The sequence below is a fragment of the Rhineura floridana genome, chromosome 1 (genome assembly GCF_030035675.1).
Source record: "Rhineura floridana isolate rRhiFlo1 chromosome 1, rRhiFlo1.hap2, whole genome shotgun sequence".
In the NCBI taxonomy this organism is placed as follows: Eukaryota; Metazoa; Chordata; class Lepidosauria; order Squamata; family Rhineuridae; genus Rhineura; species Rhineura floridana.
The window spans coordinates 28,124,449-28,148,264 of NC_084480.1; the positions used below are offsets into that span (position 1 = coordinate 28,124,449).

Here is a 23,816-nt window from a genome sequence, read left to right on the forward strand (position 1 = left end):
TCCGGAGCCTGGTCGGTCCAGTTGCTCCGGAACCGATGGAACATGATAAGGTCTCCTGTGACGAATTTGCAAAACACTTTGCAAAGAAAATCGATCGTATTAAGAGTGCTATTCTGTACACTGTGGATACAGTGAGTGAGCCAGAGGTGACTACTAAAGCTCCGGTGCTGTGGGATCGGTTCCAGCTTCTTCCATCCGATGAAGTGGACAAGGTGCTTTCAACCTTAAAGACAACCACCTGCTTACTCGACCCTTGCCCATCGTGGCTTGTTATGAGCTGCAAAGATAGACTGGGTGAGGGGATTAAGCTGGTGGTAAATGCTTCACTCGAAGAGGGAGTAATGCCATCAGCGCTCAAGGAGACAATAATAAAACTAGTTTTAAAGAAGCCCTCCTTGGACCCTCGAAATTTGAACAACTTCCGCCCAGTTTCAAATTTACCATTCTTAGGCAAGGTGATTGAGCGAGTGGTGGCAAAGCAATTGCAAGCGCACTTGGAGGAAGCAGATTATCTGGATCCATCTCAATCGGGCTTCAGGCCTGGACATGGGACTGAAACAGCCTTGGTCGCCTTGGTGGATGATATGAGGAGGGCGTGGGATAGAGGCGAATGCACCTTCCTTGTCCTCCTTGATTTCTCAGCGGCTTTCGATACCGTTGACCACGCTATCCTCTTGGACCGCCTGGAGAGGTTGGGCGTAGGAGGCACTGTGTTACAGTGGTTCCACTCCTTCCTCTCTGGTAGGTACCAAAGAGTAGCATTGGAGGAGGAGATGTCGGATCCTTGGCCTCTCACTTGTGGGGTGCCACAGGGTTCTATCCTCTCTCCGATGCTGTTTAACATCTATATAAAGCCGCTGGGGGCAATCATCAGGAGTTCTGGGCTGTGGTGTCATCAATATGCGGATGACACGCAGCTCTATCTCTCATTTAAATCTTCACCAAGGTTGGCTGTAGAAACCCTGTCCAAGTGCCTGAGGTCGGTGAGTGGCTGGATGGGAAGGAATAAGCTGAAACTGAATCCAGACAAAACCGAGGTACTGTTTGTGGGAGACAAGGGAAGGTTAGGGGATATAGACCTGGTGCTCAATGGGGTACGTTTGCCCCTGAAAGACCAGGTCCGCAGCCTGGGGGTCATTCTTGATTCCCAGCTGTCCATGGAGGCTCAGGTTTCGGCTGTGAGCTGGGCGGCGCTGTATCACTTCCATCTGATACGGAAACTGCGCCCCTACCTTCCCAACCATCTGCTCCCACCAGTAGTACATGCCCTGGTCACCTCTCGCCTAGACTACTGTAATGCGCTCTACGTGGGGTTACCCTTGAAAACAGTCCGGAAATTGCAACTGGTACAGAATGCAGCGGCTCGTCTGATTAAAGGCAGCCGCCGGCAGGATCACATCACTCCAGTGCTAAAGGAGTTGCACTGGTTACCGGTTGCTTACCGAGCCCAATTCAAGGTGTTGGTTCTGACCTTTAAATCCCTATACGGTTTCGGGCCAGTCTATCTGAAGGAGCGCCTCCAACATCGGCAGGGATGCCGCTCAACAAGATCAGCCTCAGAAGACCTTCTCTCGATCCCACCAGTTAAAACAGCCAGACTGGTGAGGACCAGAGGGAGGGCCTTTTCAATAGTGGCCCCCACCCTGTGGAATTCTCTCCCAAATGATCTCCGCCATGCCCCTTCGATGATGAGCTTCCGCCGGACTTTGAAGACCTGGTTCTTCAGGCAAGCCTTTGGGTTGGGTTAAGTTTTTATGGTTGGGTTGGAATATTTTAACATTTTAATGTTTAATGTATTTTACTTTGTACGTCCCCCAGAGTGGCTGGACAACCAGCCAGATGGGCGACTAATAAATATAATATAAATAAATAAATAAATAAATTCCTCCCGTGCAATCATGCATAGGATAGGTAAAACTGACCATGGGGAGAGAGGCCTGGAATGGGCAGGGGAGGAGGAAGGAAGACAGGAGGAAAGGAAGAAGGGAGGAGGAAGGGAGAGGAGAGCAGGAGAGGAAAGGCAGGTCTGATCATTTGCATGCTTCTTGAGTTCAGTGCGATTTACTCCTGTGCAATCATGGCTAGGATAGGTAAAACTGACCATGGGGGAGGAGGAGGGGAGGGGAGAGTAGAGGGAAGGAGGAAGGGGGGAAGAAAGGAGCAGAAGGAGGGGAAAGGAGATTGGAAGGGGAGGGGGAGGGATGAAGGAAGGGGGAGGGAAGGGGCGAAAGGGAGGTGATGGGAGGGGGGAGAAGGGGAGGGCAGGTTTGATCATGTGCATGCTTATTGAGTTCCATGGGATTTATCTCTGGGCAATCATGCTTAGGACAGATAAAACTGACCACGGGGGAGGAGGAGGGGGGGATGCCAGACAGGAGGGGAAGGAGGAGATTGTTAGAAGATGGGGGAGAAGGGAAGGTGCAAGAGGGAGAGGATAGGAGGAAGGAGGAGGGGAGGGCAGGTTTGATCATTTGCATGCTTTTTGAGTTCAGTGGGATTTACTCCTGTGCAATCATGCTTAGGATAGGTGAAGCTGACCTGGGGGAGGGGCAGAGAGAGGAGGAGGAGGGAGAAGATATTGGATGGGTGGGCACTGGGCAGAGGGAAAGCCCTTTTCCTTTCCAAAAGGAAAACACTGTGAACAGTATCATTCTTTTTCAGGGTTTCCCCCACCTTTATAATCTACAGCAGGCACATGTAGCCTCCCACCCAAATTTAAACCAAAGCTGTCCCTGGCCACATCCACACCACACCAGAAGTTTATTTCACTTTAGACAGTCATGGGTTCTCCCAAAGAATCCTGGGAAGTGTAGTTAGTGAAGGGTGCTGAGAGTTGCTAGGAGATGCCCTGTTCCCCTCACAGAACTTAATCAAAGCAGCTGACTTGTAAACCACTCTGGCTACCAGAGTTCTGTCAGCGGAACAGGAGTCTCCTCTCAGCACCCTTCATAAACTACCCTTCCCAGGATTCTTTGGGGGAAGCCATGACTGTCTAAAGTGAAATAAACATCTGGTGTGGGTGTGGTCTCCTGATTAGCCAAGCCCAGAGCTGTGAGCCTGGCTTTTAGAACACTGACAGTTGGTCCTTACTGAGCATGCCCGACATTATCATTGAGTTCAAACCAAATTTCTTAATTAAAAATCAACCAGGCATTTTTTAACCTTTAAACTGCAGAAGATGAAGGTCAGAGTATGGGGCAAGGTCAGTAATAGGATTACAGGTACTCTGTGAACATGGCTGAGTTTTAATTAGTTTCAACAAATTATGAGAACTGACAGAAAAAAGGGGTCTGTGGTGTAGTGCTTAAGGTGTTGCACTACAACCTGGGAGACCAGGGTTTGAATCCCCACACAGCCATGAAGCTCACTGGGTGACCTTGGGGCAGTCACTGCCTCTCAGCCTCAGTGGAAGGCAATGGTAAACTCTCTCTGAATACTGTTAATCATGAAAACCCTACTCATAGGGCTACCATAAGTCGGAATTGACTTGAAGGCAGTCCAATTCATTCATTCATTTTTTCTCTCTTTTTATACTCTCTCTGTTTTGTGTATCGCCATGAAAATTTAGAGGGTTGTTAAGCAAGCATTTCTGAGTTCAGGACCATACGTTTTGTAAGGTTTTGTTCTGAAATGGGCTTATGGGAAGCATCAGAATGGCATGGGGGGTATTTTCAATTTAACACTGCAGAATGAGAAAAATGCATGCTGACTATAGTATACAGCCACTCTTGTGGCTGTATAATTTAACAATCAGTACATGAAAGAAAGTCTCCTTACCATATGCAAAAGTTCCCCAAGTAAGATTGTTGCTCTGACGGATACATGGTCATCACTGCTTGTGATTACTTCAACTAGACCCTGGAATAATTAAGAAGTGAAATTCTACTGTAACCATCTCCTTGATGCTGCTTTGCACAGAACCTATTACAATGAAGGATTACCTATTCATCATTTAAAGTCTGAACTTACTTCTAAGAGTCCATTTCTAATGAAAGCAGAGAGAACCAGTGCCAAGTAATTGTCCATGAGGTCAGGCCTAGATAAACGTGCAACCAAAAAAAATTGAGGTCAGCTTCAATTTTAAGCTCTCTTGCTCTCTTTCACATTACCAAAGTTAGGCGGGTGGAAATGGCGGATTACTCTTTTGATGATAAATACCTGGATCTGGCTCGATGAGGTAATATAACTTTAGCTTCTGCAGCTACAAAACCATCAGAAAGTCTCCAACTATCTTGAAATCGGCTTGGATCTACATGAAAATCATCAAGTGAAAATTCTGAGTTTAATTAACAAGAGCAATGGAACATTTCTGCACCATCATCCCTCATCAACTTTCATTTGATTTGTTTTATTTCTCTCATTGTCTCCTGCTTGTTCCTCTTGGCTTCTGTGCTGCAGTGTGCACTTTATAAGTGCAAATACATTTGTTGATAAGCTCCTATTTAGTCTGTCACATTAATAAATGGTCTCAGATTTAAATTACAGTATGTAGTAACATTTACATAACGTTTACCTAAGAAAGAGATACAATTAGAATACATGCCCAGGTCAGTGATTCATGAAAAAGTACATGACGGTGGTAAATAAATTTTACTGCTTCTCACTTTAATAAACCTTTCAGCTTTAAGGTATAAGAACCAGAGAGTTGGAAGGAAGCTCAAAGGCCATCTAGTATGATACCCTGCTGATCAGAGAATCATAGAATAGTAGAGTTGGAAGGGGCCTATAAGGCCATCAAGTCCAAACCCCAGCTCAATGCAGGAATCTAACTTAAAGCATACTCGACAGGTAGCAGTCCAGCAGCCTTTTGAATGTATCTCGTGTTATTGGTTCCATTGTCGTACTGCTCTAACAGAACGTTTTTCTTGATGTTCAGTTGCAATCTGGCTTTGGGTAACTTGAGGCCACTGTTCCATCTCCTGCACTCTGGGATAACTGAGAAGAGATCCTGGCCCTCCACTGTGTGACAACCTTTCAAGTACTTGAAGATAGGGACAACATTAGCCCTCCTCCAGTCATCTGGCACTTCACCCGTCCTCCATAATTTCACAACAATAATAGACAGTGCTTTTCAGAGTTCTTCAGCTAATTCCTTCAATACTCTAGGATGCAGTTCATCGGGTCCTGGAGATTTGAACTTGTTCAAAGTGATTAGGTATTCCTTGACCATTTATCTATCAATTTTAAGGTGCAATCTTGCTCCTTCTACTTCATGTTTCCCAGGACCCTCTTTTGGGAGACGACTGAGCCAAAGTAGGAATTGAGCACTTCTGCCTTTTGTCATCTGTTATCATTTTGTCATCTCATTGAGTGGCTGTACCTCCATTTCTTTTCTCTGTCTTTTACTATGGATGTATCTGCAGAAAACATTTTTGTTGCTTTTTGCATCCCCTGCTAACCTCAGCTCAGTCTCAGCTTTAGCCTTCCTGATGCCATCCCTGCAATTCCGTGCTACCTATCTGTACTCTTTCTTTGTGGCCTAGCCTGCCTTCCACTTCCTGTATGTGTCCTTTTTTGTTTTCAGGTCATCTCTAAGTGTTTTGTGAAGCTGCACTGACTTTCCAATTTTTTCCTTGTTGGAATTGTTTGAAATTGTGCCTTTAGAATTTCCTTTTTTAGAAACTCCCAACCATGTGGACTCCTTTTCTTATTAGGTCACTTACCATGGAACCTTACTTACTGTTCTGAGTTTATTAAAATTGGCTTTCCTGAAGTCCAGGGTACGCGTATGACTACTCTGTTTTTGCTTCCTTAAAAATCAAGAACTCAATTATAATATGATCACTTTCCCCCAGAGTTCGCATTACTGCATTTCACTAAGTTATCTCTATTGGATAGAACCAAGTCAAGGATAACTGATCCTCTAGTTCCTTCCTCCACTTTCTGTAGGAGAAAGTTATCTCCAACACAAGTCAGGAATTTGTTGGAGGGGCTGCGCTTGGCAGAATTTGTTTCCCAGCAGATACTGGGTAACTGAAGTCCCCCATCAGTACTACATCATGCCTCCTGGAAACATTGGCAATTTGCTTTTCAAAGTTTCATCCTCATCTTCTCCTTGATTGGGTGGTCGGTAGTGGACTCCAACCACCTTGTTCCTTCCTGTGCCCCATTAATTTTAATCCATATACTCTTGGTGGGGCTACCAAGCTCATTCTCCTGTATTTCTGTGCAGGGATACATATTTTTTAACATATAGTGCGACTCTGTCTCCCTTTTGATTCTTGTATCTTTCAATTGCTGTATTCCAGTCATGGGAATCATCCCACTAAGTTTTAATTATACCTATCAAGTTGTATTTACTCTCCTGAATTAAGAATTCAAGTTAATCATGTTTGTTTCTCATAGAGGCATTAGTATACAGATATCAAAGATGATATGATTTACAGTCTGGCTTCCCTCCTACATTTTTACTATTATTGGGCCCCATCAGTGTCATTCTCTCAGTTCCTGTGCACAAGCCTTCACCAACCATTACCTCCAAGTTTACGTCTCCTTCCCCCATAGGATTCAAAAAGCCCTTGCCAGTAGTCCATCTTCCAGGAAGTGTAGCATGTGGTCCCAGAATCCAAATATCTTGTGCTGGTAGCACCTTTGTAGGCAGTCATTCATCAAGAGTATTTTTGTTTCCCTTTCTACTCTTCTAAGTATCGGAACAATAGATAGGAAGACTATCTGGGCCCCAAAGACCTTACGTTTCCTTCCCGGAGCTTCAAAGTCTGCCGTGACTTCTTCGAAGCTCCACTTGGCAGTTATCATTTGTTCCCACATGGATAAGAAGGGATACATGTCAGTGGGCTTTACATCTCTAATCCGTCCTCCAGGGAGACAGCATACCAGATGAGTCCACACTTGGCATATTTGGGTTTCAATGCCATGCAGTAGGGAGTCTCCCACTACTACTACTCTTCTCTTGTTGTGTGTGGTGTGGTTTCATTGCCTCTGCTCAACTGAGCTCCAGCTTCTCGCTTGCTGTCACACAGGGTCTCCTGTAATTCTTCCTTGGCAGGCTGTCCTCCAGACTCATCCTCAAGTGCTTGAAGTCAGTTCCATAGTTTCACCACTGCAGGGTTTCTTCTGCTCCTCCCACTTTTTCCATTTTCTCTACTTCGTTGTTCCTCTCCTCAACACTCTCCTCTTCTGCTTCAACATGCTGTTGATCTTCCGCCTCCTGTACTTCCCTCTTCTCTGTTGTAGCATCCTTGATAGGAGGCCATTCAGTTTCTGCTTAATACAATGTATGAGGGGTGCTGTGGTTTACCTGTACTGACAGGGATTAGGCTAACTCTATGATTCTTTAAGAGTGAATTTTTTTAGAAAAAAGTGTGCCTTAGCTATCAGAAATTTGGAAAATGCTATTTAAGAAGCCCTAGGCTGAACCCTATTCGTATCTCGCTACCTTGTATGAAACAGTTGCATGCAACCCAAAAAGGAGGCATTCATGCAGCACCCTCCAGTCCTGCAAATGTTAATCCCACCCTATGATATGATTCATGTTCATTCTGTTCATCATGTTGTGTGGAATATCAATTTTAAGGTGACCCGCCAACAAAAAAAGGAAGGCCCTTATTGTAATATCATGAGCAGACAAATACATACAACATTCAGAGCTACATTATATTTAAGGAACCTTTTACCTTATAGACTACTCTTGAACACATTGTGTGAATTCCATTCTGTCTAGTCACAAGCAAAACAGAATATTAGGGACTGCCTGCATCACTGCCTCTTGTCAACCCTTGTTTAATTTCATTTTTCTGTACTATTGTTCAGCATCTTATTTCTCTCTGTTCCACTTCTGCTGTTTGCACATCTGCAGTCCACATGTGCAAATGTACACTGCAGGTACACTGTTATGCCAGCTACAGTCATTTCTGGGTTTAGGTAGCCTGGCCGCTGTAGTCCACACATAGGTAAACTTGAGACTGGATTACTGCAATGCACTCTATGTGAGGCTGTTCCTGGGCATGTTCCAAAAGCTCCAGAAGTGCAGAATGCAGCAGCTAGACTGCTGATGGGGACAGATGACTGACAGAGTGTGACACTTCTGCTAAAACATCTGCACTGGCTGCACATATGCTACCGGGCCAGGTTTAAGGTTCTTCTATTAATATATTAAGCCCTCAACAATGGGTCCAGAATACCTTAAGGACCACCTGGGCCCTTATATCCCAGCTCGATCACCAAGATCATCTGGAGGAGGACATTTGTTCCGTGTTTCAGAAGCTCAACTGGCTTCGACTAGAAGTTAAGCATGTAGAATTGGTGATCACATGCTGAGAAACATTCTTCCAGCAGAGATTTGGCAGACATCCTTGCTGCTAACTTTCAGGTGTCTCTTGAAGACATTTTTATGTTAACAGTTGTTTACATTTTTTCTAGATGAGCCAGCAATTTTTAGGATTATTTTGCATTGTTTTTATGTAACTTATGCTTTATTGTATTTGTATATATTGTTGCATACTGCCTTGATATTTTATGAGTCAGCAGCATATAAATAAATAAGGTAATAAATCTCTGATAGCCAAAACTATACAACACACACACATGAATCTCAGCCATTAACACACACATCTTACATTTTAGAGTTAACTATGGTGATGCAATGAAATCTACCACATAGACGTATATTTGAACATCTGACATTTCTTACTTTTGTAATATGAAACAACATTTATTCTAACCTCCAACGGATATGTTCTACATATTATTTACATATTATTTACATAATATTCAAGCACCATTTTAACAATTTAAATGCTCCAAGTTTAAGAGTATAATTTGTGCCAGACCTTCTATAAATTTGTTTTCATCCTAACCCCAAATCCTAAAGATGTTTGGGTTTTTATTTTGTTCTGAATTTTCTTCTTTCTAAAGCTGTGGACTGGGGAACAAGAACCCTAGATTAATACAGACAAACACAGGAAATGTTGCTGAGCTGCATGCGTGCAGCTGAAAAGTTCAGAGGACAAGCAGTGATAACTGAGGTTGTACACAGGAACAATGAGAGGGAACACAGCTGGTGGGAGAGGGGTTATGTTTGCATTCTGCATATATCTGCATTTCTCAACTTGCCCAGAGGGATACATGAAGTGTGCAGCACTTAAAGAGAATGAATACACACACACAATGATGGCAGGGAAATCTGGGAAAGGTTACAATGTTGGGAAATTCACAGTTGGTTTGATAGGCTTATAAATATGAAAAATTTACTGGCCAGATAACGAACTGTTTGAGAAAAAATAATAAAAATGGCTCCACTTTTTTATTTCAAAACTTTTGAAATGCCATTAATGTTCATAAAAATTTAAAGGGTGTTTTACAAGAATGCATGACAACACTTAAGAAAAATAACTTTTGAAAATATCAGTATTTTAACATTAATAATATCTGAAAATGTTGTAAGTAATCAGTATAAATAGAAGTTGAAAAACTTTTTAAAATCAAAAGAATGTTGTATTAAATTTATAGTTAAAAGTGTGGGTTAGGAGCAAAATACACAAAATATAAACATTTTCTGAGGTATACACATGCATTACATATATTAGTGCCAAAGAACAATATGTTTATTTGGAGAAATCAATCGCTTTTAAAACCACCTTTCAGTTCAAGCAGAGAAATGGCTTCTGACGGAGGAACTTGCAGGGTTCAAGTTTACGGAAGCAGGGACAGGAATGTACCTGACAAGTTATCCCAATAAATAAAGAGGAATACTCAAGTTCAGTACTAACCTACACTGAGAAGTGCTTCTATAAATTCTTCTGTCACAATAGGAAGAGGAAGGCGAAATATATCATAAAGAACTTCAAGCAGTCCTCGCTATAAACAAAAAAGAATTCCAAAAATTATCACAAATTTATAGAATCTAAGTTGAAGTGGGAGGGATGTGATTTTTGCTGATCCTCTCTTCCCCCTTCTGCTCCCGCTCCCCACACTACTTCCTGCACTGTTCCAATGGGTCCACCCAGCACTCCTGAGCAGATTTTCGAGGGGGGGGGGAATCAGCAAAAACCACCTCCTTCCACTACAGGAGCATCCCATGAGTTGAATTCAATGGCTTATCAAATATAAGTTAGTATTATGAACACATTTGGGCAGAGAAATCTATCTTGTTGGAGGCTAGCAGGAGTGAAGCCAAAAGAGGCAGGGCTGGCAGAAGGGGCTGTCACATCCAGCTGCTGCTTGGAGGCCTCTTGAAGGGGAGGATGTTGGCTGCGCTGGCCGGGCACAGCAGAATGAAATAAAGTACTTGTTTCCTTCCACCTACTTTTCCCAGCATATCAGCTGCCTAGATGGAGGGCCACAGGAGGGAGGTGAGTGGGACCAGGATATAGCACAAGCCCCCCCCTCCTGACCCTTCCCCTGACACGTCCCCAGAATGCTACTTTTCCAGGCCTTCCACCAGCTTCTGCCAGCTCCCCTCATGCCAGGCTGGGCTTCTCCAGAGAACCTGTCTGAGCTGGGATGAGGGACTTATGCCGGCTGAGCTGGGACCCAGGCAGCTCAGCCAGGGGTCCGCCATATCTAGTTCTCCTCAGCCCATGGTTAACAGCAGTTGCACTGAGCGCTAAGGTTCTGCATTTTAGCAACATGCCCATAAAAAAAATACAGTCCACTCATACAGTTTCAGCATTTAATATATCATCAATACTGCTTGTCCCAAGTCAGAGATACCAACTGAGCAAGTTAGAAATAAAAATGAAATTGGGGTATATTAAGATTCATTCTTTACTCTTCCAATAGTTATTCCAACAGTATAAAAAACCGAATTTAACTGCTCTTTTGTTTTCTTGCTTTAGAATCTGTCTTGTGTTCCCATTTAATTAAAATAATTAAGTCTGTGATTTAGTTCACGCTATAGGGGCTGTGACCAATCCGTACCACTTCAGGGAGCTCTGACCCATATTCAGCTGTCACTCTCCCGGTGTCAGAGATTCTACCCATTCCTTTCAAGCAGTGCAGTCCCAGCATCCCAGAGGGATAATCCTGACTGTCCTGCCCTCATCTCCATGTGACTCTCCTCCTATATTTGCAGCTCCTCAAGAGAGTTTCTGTAGCTTCTGAAGATTGCGTGGGAGCATTGGCACTTCCAGCCAAATTTACTTTCAGCTAAATCAGTTGTGCCATGGAGTCACCAGAGGACCATGTGTGGCACAGCCTGTGAAATTATACACACAGAAATACAGATTTCTAAGAAAATAGAATTTGTACATCTGTTTACATGAAAAGTATCACAAGAATTGAGTACTACCCATGAAGCTTACAAGCCTCAGAATTCTTTCTGTAGAAGTCAAATCACATACCCGTATTTCCATGTTAGGTATGCACAGCACTCCAATAAGAGATTGGATCCCAGAATTCCCAGGCTTGCATAAACTAATAATGCCTAAAAGCCAAATAAAATGCATAATTACATGATGGTAAAGTGAGAAATATACTCACATGCAGTTTCCCAAAGAAAATGGGAAACTTCTGCAACAGAGTTAATTACGGACAAATGGTCTAAATATAATTCTGCATAAAATTCACAGGATTTCTAGGACCATGAGCAAGATCTGTTTCTTCATCATGGAAACATTACATTACTATCACTCAGAGAGAGCAAGAGACTTTCTTGGCCTGGAAGCAACAAAATACAAGACAAAAATCATCTTGTCCATGGTGATACTAAAGAAAAATGAAACATAATACTGCTGGTTCAGATGAAGAACGTCCCTACTCCAGCATCCTGTTTCCAAGAGTGGCCAGCTGGATGCAACTGAGTAGCGTACAAGCAGGATATGAACACTCCTCCCCTGTGGTCAATTCCCAGCATCTGGTATTTGCAGGTTCATTGCCTCTGAATATAGAAACATTTAGGTATCATGACTAATTGTTGCTGGTAGACCTAGATCTTCCATGAATGCATCTAATCCTTTTCCAAAGCCACCTGTGGTAATGCTATGTGGTATATGAAGCACGTTACAAACCTTTACCATATCTGCCCTTGGTTGTCTTTTTGTGAAATAAAGAAGCTTCAAACACTTTAGCCTCTCCTCAGAGAAGTTCTAAGGAGAAGTTTGGTCAACTTCACAGTTGTGTTTGGCAGGAGTAAGAGGGCCTTTTTCACGCTGCCTCCAAATTGTGAAATTCTGTCCATAGAGACACTTGCCTCGTCCCCTTGTTGATGGCTTTTCACTGCTGTGTGAAAACCTTCTGTTTATACTTCTGCTACTGTTTATATTGTTAATATTTTATCTGCTCTTTTGTCCTGTTTTAATTCTAAAACTCTGGTGAGGCAGCACTGATTCTGATACCAGGTCTTCCTCAGTAAGACTAATTAGCTTCCAATATCTTAGCTCCTCCTGAATCTTTTTTTTAAGTAATATTACACTGACTGCCTTTCAATCCTGTGACAAGAAGGCCAATTTTAGCAATAAGTTGCATGTACCGTCTGCTTCCCCAAACACTGTTCTGTGCATTAAGATAGTCTTTTCCAATCTCCCTGCCTTCTGAGGTTAGGCATGTGGTGACTAGTGCATGTGCATTTTCCATTGTGGCATCCTATCTGTGAAATGGACTCTCCAGGGAGGTTCTCCTAGTGTCTATTTGGTCTTTTGAGTGCCCATTGGAAGATCTGTTTTCCTAAGCCTTTAATGCTAGCTGAAGTGGCTGCACTGTGTTTGTTACTTTTTCTCCCAATTCAAGATTCAACTTTGCTGTTGCAGCTATTTTGTTTTAGAATTGTTTTAAAGATTTTTATGAGACTGTAAGCTGCCCTAGAAGGTTAACTGATAGGGCAGGATACAAATTTTAACAGTATCGTTACAAGATCTACAATTTCACATTTGACTTTTAAAAAGAAATCTTGGGTGCATGCATTCTAACCAGACAATTGGTTAATTTTTCCTTTTGTCAGTTAGCCCTCAAGCCTCATCACTGATTGCATCTATTTGATATTGTCCTTCAAAATCATTACAACTGCCCTCCACAAATGTGGTTCCCAGAGAGGAGGTCCTCCCCCAACTGTCAACGATCAATTTTCTTCATGTGAGGCACACATGATTATGTATGTTTTGTATTTTCACTGGGCAAGAATGTAATTAGGTATTGTATGTGCTGAATTTGGCTTTCATTTCTCAAAAAAAAGTTCCTAGCATCTGGTTCTAGAGATTTTATCAGACACAGTTCACATACTTTCAATAGCCATATAAGCTAGACTGCCTTAAAGGGAAAAAAGAAAAAGCTGAGATTCTTAAGGTGCTTTGGGGGGAGGGAGTGGGATTACTTGGCTGCCCTGATGGATGACCTCTATAGGCAGCAGAACAGGGTGAGTGCAACCTTGCTCCTGCTTCTTGATCTCTCTACAGCTTTCCCTACCACTGACCACAGTATCCTCCTAGACCGGTTCCATCGAATGGGAATTGAGGGCACCGTGTTACAGTGGTTCCAATCATACCTATAGGATCAAGTCCAGAGAGTAACACTGGGTGATTGTTTTTCGGCCCCTGACAGTTGTGCTATGGGTGCATAACGCATCTTATCCCCAATGCTATTTTATATGTATATGAAGCTGCTGGGAGCAGTCATTAGGAGTTTCGGGCAAGGTGTTATCAGTATGCTGATGACACTCAGCTCTACTTCTCCATAACACCTGAATCCAGAAAGGCTGTGCAGGCCTTGGACCAGTGCCTGGACGCAGTGGTGGAATGGACGAAAAAAAAAAAGCTGAGCTTGAATCCTTGCAAGATGGAGGCACTGTGGGTGAGTGGCTCCTTGTCCAAAAAACTAGTCAATTGCCTGCCCTGGACAGGGTTGCACTCCCCCTGAACAAGGAGATATGCAGTCTGCGGATGCTTCTGGATCCAGCTCTGTCACTGGAGGCTCAGGTAGTCTCAGCAGCTAGAAGTGCTTTTAACAGCTGCACCTGGTGAGACAACTACAACCATTCCTTGACCAGGACAGCTTAGCCAGTAGTTCAGGCACTGGTTCCTATCTCTCCGGTAGATATCAACGGGTAGTGTTGGGGGATGAGGTTTCAGACCCTTGGCCCCTCAACTGTGGTGTGCCACAGGGTTCTATCCTCTCTCCCATGCTATTTAACATTTATATGAAACCGCTGGGAGCCATCATCAGGAGTTTTGGGCTGCAGTGTCACCAATATGCAGATGACACGCAGCTCTATCTCTCATTTAAATCTTCACCAGAGTTGGCTGTGGAGACCTTGTCCAAGTGCCTGGAGTCCGTAAGTGGATGGATGGGAGAGAACAGGCTGAAGCTGAACCCCGATAAGACTGAGGTATTACTAGTGGGGGACAAGGGAAGGTTGGGTGATTTTGACCTGATACTTAATGGGGTGAGTTTGCCCCTGAAGGACCAGGTCCGCAGTCTCGGGGTCATTTTGGACTCCCAGCTGTCTATGGAGGCTCAGGTTTCTGCAGTGAGCCGGGCAGCTTGGTACCAACTTCATCTAGTACAGAGGCTGCAACCCTATCTTCCCATACATCTGCTCCCACGAGTGATACATGCCCTGATCTCCTCTCGATTAGACTACTGTAATGCGCTCTACGTGGGGTTACCCTTGAAGACGGTCCGGAAACTCCAGCTGGTACAAAACGCGGCGGCACGCTTAATAAAGCAGACCCGCCGCCGCGATCATATCACCCCAGTGTTGATTGAATTACACTGGTTACCAGTTGTATACCGGGCCCAATTCAAGGTGTTGGTTTTAACCTTTAAAACTCTATACGGTTCCGGCCCAGTTTATCTGAAGGAGCGCCTCCAGTATCACCAAATATGCCGCCAAACAAGATCAGCCTCACAGGACCTTCTCTCGGTCCCACCGACTAAGACAGCTAGGTTGGTGCGGACCAGGGAGAGGGCCTTTTCGATCGTGGCCCCCACCCTCTGGAACTTACTTCCCTTTGACCTTCGGCATGCCCCCTCCCTGCTGACTTTTCGCCGAGCCTTGAAGACCTGGCTCTTCAGGCAGGCCTATGGGATCTCTGGGGTGGGTTAGGTTTTACACTGTATTAATGTAAGATGGTCTTCAGATGAGATGTTATGATATTAATAATGTGATGATTATGTATATGAGTAGACTGTATTTTATATTGTAAGTCGCCCAGAGTGTCCGTTCAGTCGGACAGATGGGCGTCTGCTAAATAAAATTTTATTATTATTATTATGGTGACTTCAAGACTGGATTACTGCAGTGCTCTCTCTGTGGGGCTTCCCTTGTACTTGACCCAGAAACTGCAATTAGTGCAGAATTCCACAGCCAGGTTGCTAACGGGGGTGAGATCATGTCAGCATATAGCACCTGTGCTCAGAGATCTGAACTGGTTGCCAACTTGTTACTGGACCAAGTTCAAGGTATTAATACTAGAATATAAAGCCCTTAAGTTTGGGATCAGTTTACTTGTGAGATAGCCTCACCTCACTCGAACACTTCGCTCTGCAAAACAGGTAGTGTTACAGGTGCCACATAATACTCGTTTTGCACTTGTAAGAAAGTATTCTTTTAGTGTGGCAACACCTGCTCTTTGGAACTCCCTGCCTAATGACATCAGGCAGGCATCTTCGTTGTATTCCTGTCGGAGTCTGCTTAAAATTCTTCCGTTTAGGCAAGCCTTTCTAGACACACAGATGTTGATTTGTTTTAATCTTTTAGGTTAGTAGCTGTTTTAATTGTTTTAAATATGTTTTAATTACTTGTTTTTAACGGTTTAATTGATAAATTTAATATTTTTGGTAAACCACTTAGAGATCTTTACATTCAAGCGGTATTTAAATTTTGTTAAATAAAAATAAAAATACCCAGTAACAAACGTCTTTTTCCCCATACACCAAGTATGCCATCATTCCAAAGTTAGAACAAAGTTCTTACCTGCCCATGATCTAAATGCTGCCACAATTCCCATTTTACTAGCAGAGAGCCGTGCTTCTCGGTCTTCTCTGTTATAAAAATATTAAGCGTAAGTATTCAAGTTACAACACATCATGTTTATTATCCATTCAAAACGGTATCACTGATTTTGGGACATTGTAAGATATATAGTATTATTTAAATCAGAAGTATTGTTGCTCAGCTATAACAATACAATATGATAATTATGTGTTCATTTTATTTCTCTCTTGAGGACTGTCAAAATGAAAATTGTCAAGCATTAGACAGATGGCTTAATAGTAAATGTAGTGTTCAATACTGGAAGAGAGAAACTGTCTCACTCATTAAAACATATCCTCAAAAGTCAGGGAATAGAGTTTGTTAAAGCCTTAGTCCAAGACAGAAAGTTCAAGTACTTCATCTCAATCTTATTAAGTTGTAAGTAATGATGATTGGACTTACTTCTGCTGTCCTTCTGCAGTATCTGGATTGTGCCTGTAGTGAAAATCTGTGTATGGAGCTAAAATCCGCTACAGTAAGGAAACAAAAAATTGGAGTCATTCTCAGTAGCATCATGCCATCTTTATTACTATCCACTTTAAATGTTATTGAAAAAACTCTTCCTCCAAAGGAACTAGTTCTTTGTTCATTGATATAGGTAATAAATAGGAAATAACATTTGTTTCTGACCTTATAGCAAAAACAGCTATTATTCCTCACATTTAAAAAATATATATATGGTGCCTGCACTTTTGTCCATTTGCAATCTTCACTTGTTGACAGACCTAGCAGAAATTATAGCCAATCTAGGGCTTGTTTAAGAACATGTTTAACATGTAAATATGGACAATATAGACCACTGGCTAGCATAAATACTCATTTTGTCCAGTTCTGAAACATGCTGCTGATCTGTTATACAATACTACAATGCTTTCCCTACAGTTATAACCAATCCACCAAGATATTTGGGGGGGCTGAGGTTGAGCAAAGGGAAAAAAAACAGAAATAGAACGCTAGGAAGCTTTTGAGCAAACCCTGTCAGTCCAATTTTACATACACACACAGAACTGGCTGCAACTTTTAAGCAACGTGTGCATGTGTGTGAGTGAGAAAGAGAGACAGAGAGCACAAATGTTCACATTATAATGGGAACATCCACTTAAATCATCTTGTTAGAAATTTCAGTATTTCATTTTTATTATGAAACATTTTGGAACCTGACTTCATATAATGATGCAGCTCTCTGAATAAATTTACAGACATAGACAGGATTCATATTCACACAGGCAGTCAAAATGTAATGTTTCAGTCTAATAAGACATCAAATGACAGATATGGTCCTAAAATTCTCCTCTGTAGAATACATATTTCTTTCCCTGTAAATATGTTTCATTTCGTATACACAGTTAAAAGTACAAAGTGTTTCCCTACATATAAGGTAGTACTTCACAGGTGTCAAATGTCTACAATTCTCTTCATGATTTAAACTGAGTAAGGCAGCAATCCTAAGCAGGTCTACTCAGAAGTAAGTCCTAATGAATTCAATGGGGTTCACTCCCAGGTAAGTGGAATTTGGACTGCAGCATAAGTGTAGGCATTATTTATTATTTATTTATTATCTTTATTTATACCCCGCCCTTTTTCCAAGTGGAACTCAGGGCGGCTTACAACAAACATAAATACATATGATTAAAACATTCAAAATTCTACATTAAAATAAGATTAAACCATTAGCACGATTAAAATTTAACATCCACTTAAAATAAATAAAAACACATTAAAAATAGTGCGATTAAGCAATAAACAATGCAGCAACCTCTCAACAAACTGTCCTAACTACCTTTTATTCTAAAAGCCTGTTGGAATAAAAAAGTCTTTGCCTGCCGACAGAAGGACAATCAAGAGGAGGCCATCCTTGCCTCCTTAGGAAGGGAATTCCAAAGCCTAGGGGCAGCCACCGAAAAGGCCCTCTCTCGCGTCCCCACCAATCGTGCTTGTGAGGGTGTTGGGACTGAGAGAAAGGCCTCTCCCAAAGATCTCAGGGCCCAGGCAGGCTCATATAGGGAGATACGATCTACAAGACAGCCTGGACCTAGGCCGTATAGGGCTTTATAGGTCACAACCAACACTTTGAATTGTGCCCAGAAACAAACTGGCAGCCAGTGGAGCTGTTGTAACAGGGGGGTTGTATGCTCCCCATAGCCAGCCCCAGTAAGCATTCCGGCTGCAACTCGCTGTACCAATTGAAGTTTCTGAACAATCTTCAAAGGTAGCCCCATGTAGAGCGCGTTACAGGAATCTAAACGGGATGTACTAAACGGTACGGATCTAAACGGTATACTAAGACTATAGAAGAAAGTGATGCTCCTACCTCTAATTCTACATCTGCTCGCACATACTGTCGAGTTTTTGGATGATTGAGAAGATGTAAGACGGTTGTTATGAGAGCTTCATTTATACGGCTTAACTGACAATCAATCACATTTTTCAAAATGGTACTTAGACCACCTCGAAGAGCAACTACTTCTGGATTCTGAATTGCTGAAAGAGGAAAATAATACTCATTAATTGAATCAATCACCCATATCTGTAATTTAATCCATATGTTTGTGGTTAAGTTTCATATAAATAAAAAGCTAAGAGTTTAGCTTAAAGCATTTTGTTTAAAGTTAAAAAGTACTGTGAATTCCTTTTCTAAGACGCCATGAAACAATAGTATCATTTATTAATTTATATACCACCCTTAATGCCAAAATAGGCTTCTATCAATTATACAACATTAAAACACACACTAAAATATACATCATAATTAAAGCACACAATAAAGCAATCCCATTAAAACATTAAAATATAAATGTCCATAATTAAAATGAGCAATAAAATACAGCAATTAAAACAGGAAACTTGGATTAAAAGGTCAAGGAAATGCCTACATAACAGTTACATCTTCAAGAGCCGATGGAATGCCAATACAGACGGGGTCTTTCATATTTCAGCAGGGAGTACATTCCTCAACACTGGTGCCATTAGTGAAAAACCCCACCTCCGCATCATCACAAGGTGATAATCGGACCACCATATAAATTGTCTCATTGTTTCTAAGGTTACACAGATATTTCACCACATATACACAGGAAAATACTCTTTACACATAGTTCATCAATTGCAAACGAACTCATTTTTCCTACTGGGTTTAATGAGGTTTATTCTCAGGTGTATAGGACCACAGCCTATGCATTCCAACAAGTTGCACCATTTTAGGCAGTTGCGGACAATCTGTAGCTTCTGATGCTGTATTTACAATGGCATACCAATGTAGAGATGATTTCTTTCCATGTGGCCCACATTGCTCTGACAAACCTCTGAGCACCATTTCAAGTAAAGCAAAATTGCATCATGTGGGAAGTGGATGGACAAAACAGCTGCAGGTTGTCACAACTCTATAATCAGCCAAACAGACTGTCCATCAGTTTTCAGCTGTTGGATGATACTACAGAACGCAACACCACAGGCAGCTATTAGCCAATGAAATTTGAACAACGAGGTTGCTCTCATATTAGTCTACCCCCATGCTAGTATCACCAGGGGGGAGGTCTTTTTTATAGCTCTCCTTATTTATTTAAACAATGTATATACTGCATAACAACTTAGTCTAAGTGGTGTACAATGAAGTCAGAAAGATACAATAAAGATAAAATCAGTTAAAAGAGAGGAGCTGGTGGAGAAGTGCATAACATTCAATTTACCTCACGAGGGTAAAGGGGTAGATGAATTGAGGGTAGCACTTATAGGATTTGCAACTGCCCAGCAAAAACAACCTGTCAGGGAAGAGACCCCAGAAGGATATTTAAGCAATCCCGCTTATATAGAGTACTTGAGAGAGAAGTTAAGATGGGAGGCTGAGGAAAAAGACAAGCAGAGGGAGTTGGAAGCTGAGAGATTGAGGGTGGAAACTGAGAGAATGAGGATGGAGGCTGAGGAAAAAGACAAACAGCGGGTCTTTGAGGCTGAGGAAAAAGACAAACAGAGGGAGTTGGAAACTGAGAAGTTGAGAATGGGGTTTGAGGAGAGGGAGAAGCAATGAGCAGTGGATGCCGAATTACAAGTAGAAAAGTTAAAATTTGAAAGAGAGAAGTTTCATTCTGATGAAACAAGAAAGGACAGAGATGGAGCAAAAATAAAAATTACTCCAAAGGACTTTGCTGTCTATGAGCCTGGTCAAGATCCTCAAATTTACCTCAGCACCTTTGAAAAAGCAGCTCAGTTGTGGGGGCTACCTGAAGATAAATACATGCAGTATTTATCAAACCTGATTAAAGGGGAATTGGCTGAGGTATACCAATATTTCCCCTCAGATAGGCCTGTCACCTATGCTGAATTCAAAGAAGCAGTGTTTAAAATGGCTGAACGTATAAAAGGAAGAGTGAGAGTGGAATCTGGGGGGGAGAAGAGAACTGAGTGGGTTGCTTGGTGGGGTTTAGAGAGTTGTTTACCAGGAGGGAGGTGGAGTTCGGATTAGTATTGAGTAAAACCATATGCTTATGTGCCTTAAGAAGAAATCTTGTTAATCTTGTTAGCTTTGTTATCTTTAATAAATACTTAATTTGGTTTACCAAAGGCCTGATCCTTGGCTGGGGTTTCACAGACCAGAAGGGAGGGTAAGGTAATGACCAAGGCTGAAGGGAAACTGTAACAAATGGTGGCAGCGGTGAAGAGAATAACAATACCAGTATTCAGAGTCTCTGGGAATACTAGTATTAGGACGTGACTGGTGGTTGCCTAGCAGGGGGATCTGTTGAGATCTGTGCTAGAGCGGGGAGAGAAACAATAAAAAAGGACAGTCTGGACTGGTGGAGTCCCTGGTGGTGCCTAGTGACAGGCAGTAGCCACGCGCAGGTAGGAACCTGACAGGGAGAGCCAGGGAAGGGCGCTTTACGTAGGGCTACCTTTGAAGACAGTTCGGAAGCTACAACTAGTGCAAAATGCAGCGGCCAGATTGCTGACAAGGACCAAGCGGTCCGAGCATATAACACCTGTTCTGGCCAGCTTGCACTGGTTGCCAATATGTTTCCGGGCTAGATTCAAAGTGTTGGTATTAACCTATAAAGCCTTATACTTGCGGGACCACGATACCTTGCGGAACGCCTCTTCCGATATGAACCGGCCCGTGCACTACGTTCTGCTACGAAGGCCCTCCTCCGGGTTCCAACTCACAGGGAGGCCCGGAGGGTGATGACAAGATCTAGGGCCTTCTCAGTGGTGGCCCCCGAACTATGGAACAGTCTCCCCGAGGAAGTACGCCTGGCGCCGACTCTGCTCTCCTTCCGGCGCCAGGTCAAAACCTTCCTATTCTCTGAAGCATTTTAAGTTACACTGATTTACTTTTAAAAATGTTTATTGTATTGGATTGTTGATTGTATTTTAGTATTATTTTGTTATTCATTGTATTTTTATGCTATTTTATGTTCACCGCCCAGAGAGCTATTGCTAGTCAGGCGGTATATAAATTTAATAAATAAATAAATAAATAAATTAAAACAAACCATAACATCAGAAAACAAAATGCCTACTTAAATAAAAGGCGTCACTAGGCACCAGAAGTTCAATATGGAGGGAGCCTGTCTGATCTCAGTTATGAAGGATTTCACAGAACTGGGCCCACAATGCTGAATACACAGTTCCTGGTGGATACAAGGTGTGCATCCAAGCCATGGGAGATTACTAACAGTGATTCCCTCAAACACCTCAATGGTTAGGCAGGGATATAAAGTAATCAGATGGTCCTTAAGGTATCCTGGACCCAAGTTGTTAACAGCCCTGTAAATTAATACAAGAACCTTGTCTTTTTGTTTTACAAGGATTTTAAAAACTCTTTTAAAAGTTACCTTTAACAAGACTGCTGGTGCAATTTGATTTGAGTTTTGGGTTTTAGCCCATTTATCAGGTATTGAGAAATTTGGGCATATTGTTGTTTGGCTGTTTTATTTATTGTAGTTGTGTGCTTTTTTGTTTTTAAATTGATTGTAACTGTGTTAGGCATGATTTCCATGTAGTTGCTTGCTGGAACCTCTCCTCGGGAGTTTATGGAGCTATATCAGTTGAATAAATTCAAGAGTAAAAAAATCAAATTAAAAGGATTTATTAAAATAATTATGCAATTTATGGTCACAGGATGTTTCAATGGCCACTGGCACTGATGATCTTTTAAAAAAAGAGTAAATACATTCAGGAAGGAGCTTTGTGGATACCATGGACCATGAAAAAGACAAATAATTGGGTGTTAGAACAAATTAAACCAGAACTATCACTAGGAGCTAAAATGATGAAACTGGGGTTATCATACTTTGGACACATCATGAGAAGACACGATTCACTAAAAAAGAATAATGCTGGGAAAAACAGAAGGGAGTAGAAAAAGAGGAAAGCCAAACAAGAGATGGATTGATTCCATAAAGGAAGCCACAGACCTGAACTTAGAAGATCTGAACAGGGAGGTTTATATAACAGATGCTATTGGAGGTCGCTGATTCATAGGGTCGCCATAAATCAAAATCAACTTGAAGGCACATAACAACAAAAGAAATGGAACCTCCATCTTCAGAGGCATGAAACTGCTGTTTACCATATGATGGGGAGAAACAACAAGAGAGGACAATCTCTATTCTCTATCCCTGTGTCTAGCCACTACTAGAAAAAGAATACTAAAACAGATGGACTTTTGGCTTCATTAAGAAAGACAATTCTTATGCTGTTACTCATGTGCAACTGACAGTTCCTATATTCCTCTTGCACTCCACATAATGCCTATAGTTCTCTCACAAAGCATTCACTTTATGCAACTGTGTTTTAGCATCAGATTATTCAGTTCATTTCTAAATAATTCAGACTGTCATGAGTGGACATCTGGTTCCTAACCATAATAGTTTTCAACGTTCTTACCTAGTTCACAGATAATAGCAATACATGCTCGAACCATCCTGTCCCTCTCCTGAAGGCCATCATTTCCAACAGCTATCAAGGAATTAGTCACTGAGCTAGGAAATAACGAAGCATTCACAGTGATCATCTGCAAAGAAATGCAAAAGGAAATGAAGAGATGAGTTTGTCACCTCATTGTTACAGTAGGTTTATAGAGTAATACTAATTGTTCTGTTATCTGTTTGTATCCAACCCTTTCTGCCCTTGAGCTGTTTGCCTCAGTAATCTGCTTTTCTATCTCAACATGCTTGTTTAATAGTTTCTTTCACATACAGTGCCTTGCAAAAGTAATGAGACACCTGAACAATGCTCTCATATTACTGAATTACAAATGGTGCATTGTAATTTCATTCTGTATGGTATTTTATTTTGAAACACTGAAACTCAAAATCAATTATTGTAAGGTGATATTGATTTTATGTTGGGAAATGTTTGTAAGAAACCTTAAAAATGAAACATACTGCTTGTGTGTTATTGCAACATGCTGCAACATGTTTCAGTTCTTTATGTTTCTTACAAACGTTTCCCAATAATAAAACCAATGTCTCCTTCAAATAATTGATTTTGAGTTTCAGTGTTTCAAAATAAAGTATCATACAGAACAAAATTACAATGTACCATTTGTAATTCAGTAATATGAGAGCATTGGTCAGGGGTCTGATTACTTTTGCAAGGCACTGTACAGAGAAACACTGAAACCCATAAAGGGAAGGAAGAGCTATGGTAAATTACCTTCAGGACCTTCTTGTTCAATTTAACTGGGGAGCAACAGATATGCACACATAAGAAGCTGTTCCTAATGCAAGGCTAAATGGTGTCCACCAAGAATGGTCCCTTCTCGCCCAGAGTGTTCATACAGAGGACAAATTTTGTGACAAAGCTGGAGACATGACAGTAGCACAGATATAACTTCATAAGTCATGCATTTTATATAAAAAAACAAATCATTACAAGCTCTCAATGCAGCCATTGA

The 23,816-nt window shown here is 41.8% G+C and overlaps 1 protein-coding gene across 4 annotated transcripts in view; it reads right to left on the reverse strand.

Moving 5' to 3' along the window:
- The window catches only part of RICTOR (RPTOR independent companion of MTOR complex 2), a 124,027-nt gene that overhangs the window by 56,086 nt on the left and 44,125 nt on the right, over positions 1 to 23,816 (reverse strand). For all 4 annotated transcript variants that reach the window (XM_061616766.1, XM_061616786.1, XM_061616756.1 and 1 more), the window contains 9 exons: positions 22,805 to 22,931; positions 18,237 to 18,406; positions 16,328 to 16,395; positions 15,866 to 15,933; positions 11,301 to 11,383; positions 9,729 to 9,816; positions 4,159 to 4,249; positions 3,970 to 4,036; positions 3,778 to 3,858 (listed from right to left, as the gene is read on the reverse strand). In XM_061616766.1, the coding sequence (XP_061472750.1) occupies positions 3,778 to 3,858; positions 3,970 to 4,036; positions 4,159 to 4,249; positions 9,729 to 9,816; positions 11,301 to 11,383; positions 15,866 to 15,933; positions 16,328 to 16,395; positions 18,237 to 18,406; positions 22,805 to 22,931 (843 nt within the window). The remainder of the gene's footprint in view (positions 1 to 3,777; positions 3,859 to 3,969; positions 4,037 to 4,158; positions 4,250 to 9,728; positions 9,817 to 11,300; positions 11,384 to 15,865; positions 15,934 to 16,327; positions 16,396 to 18,236; positions 18,407 to 22,804; positions 22,932 to 23,816) is intronic.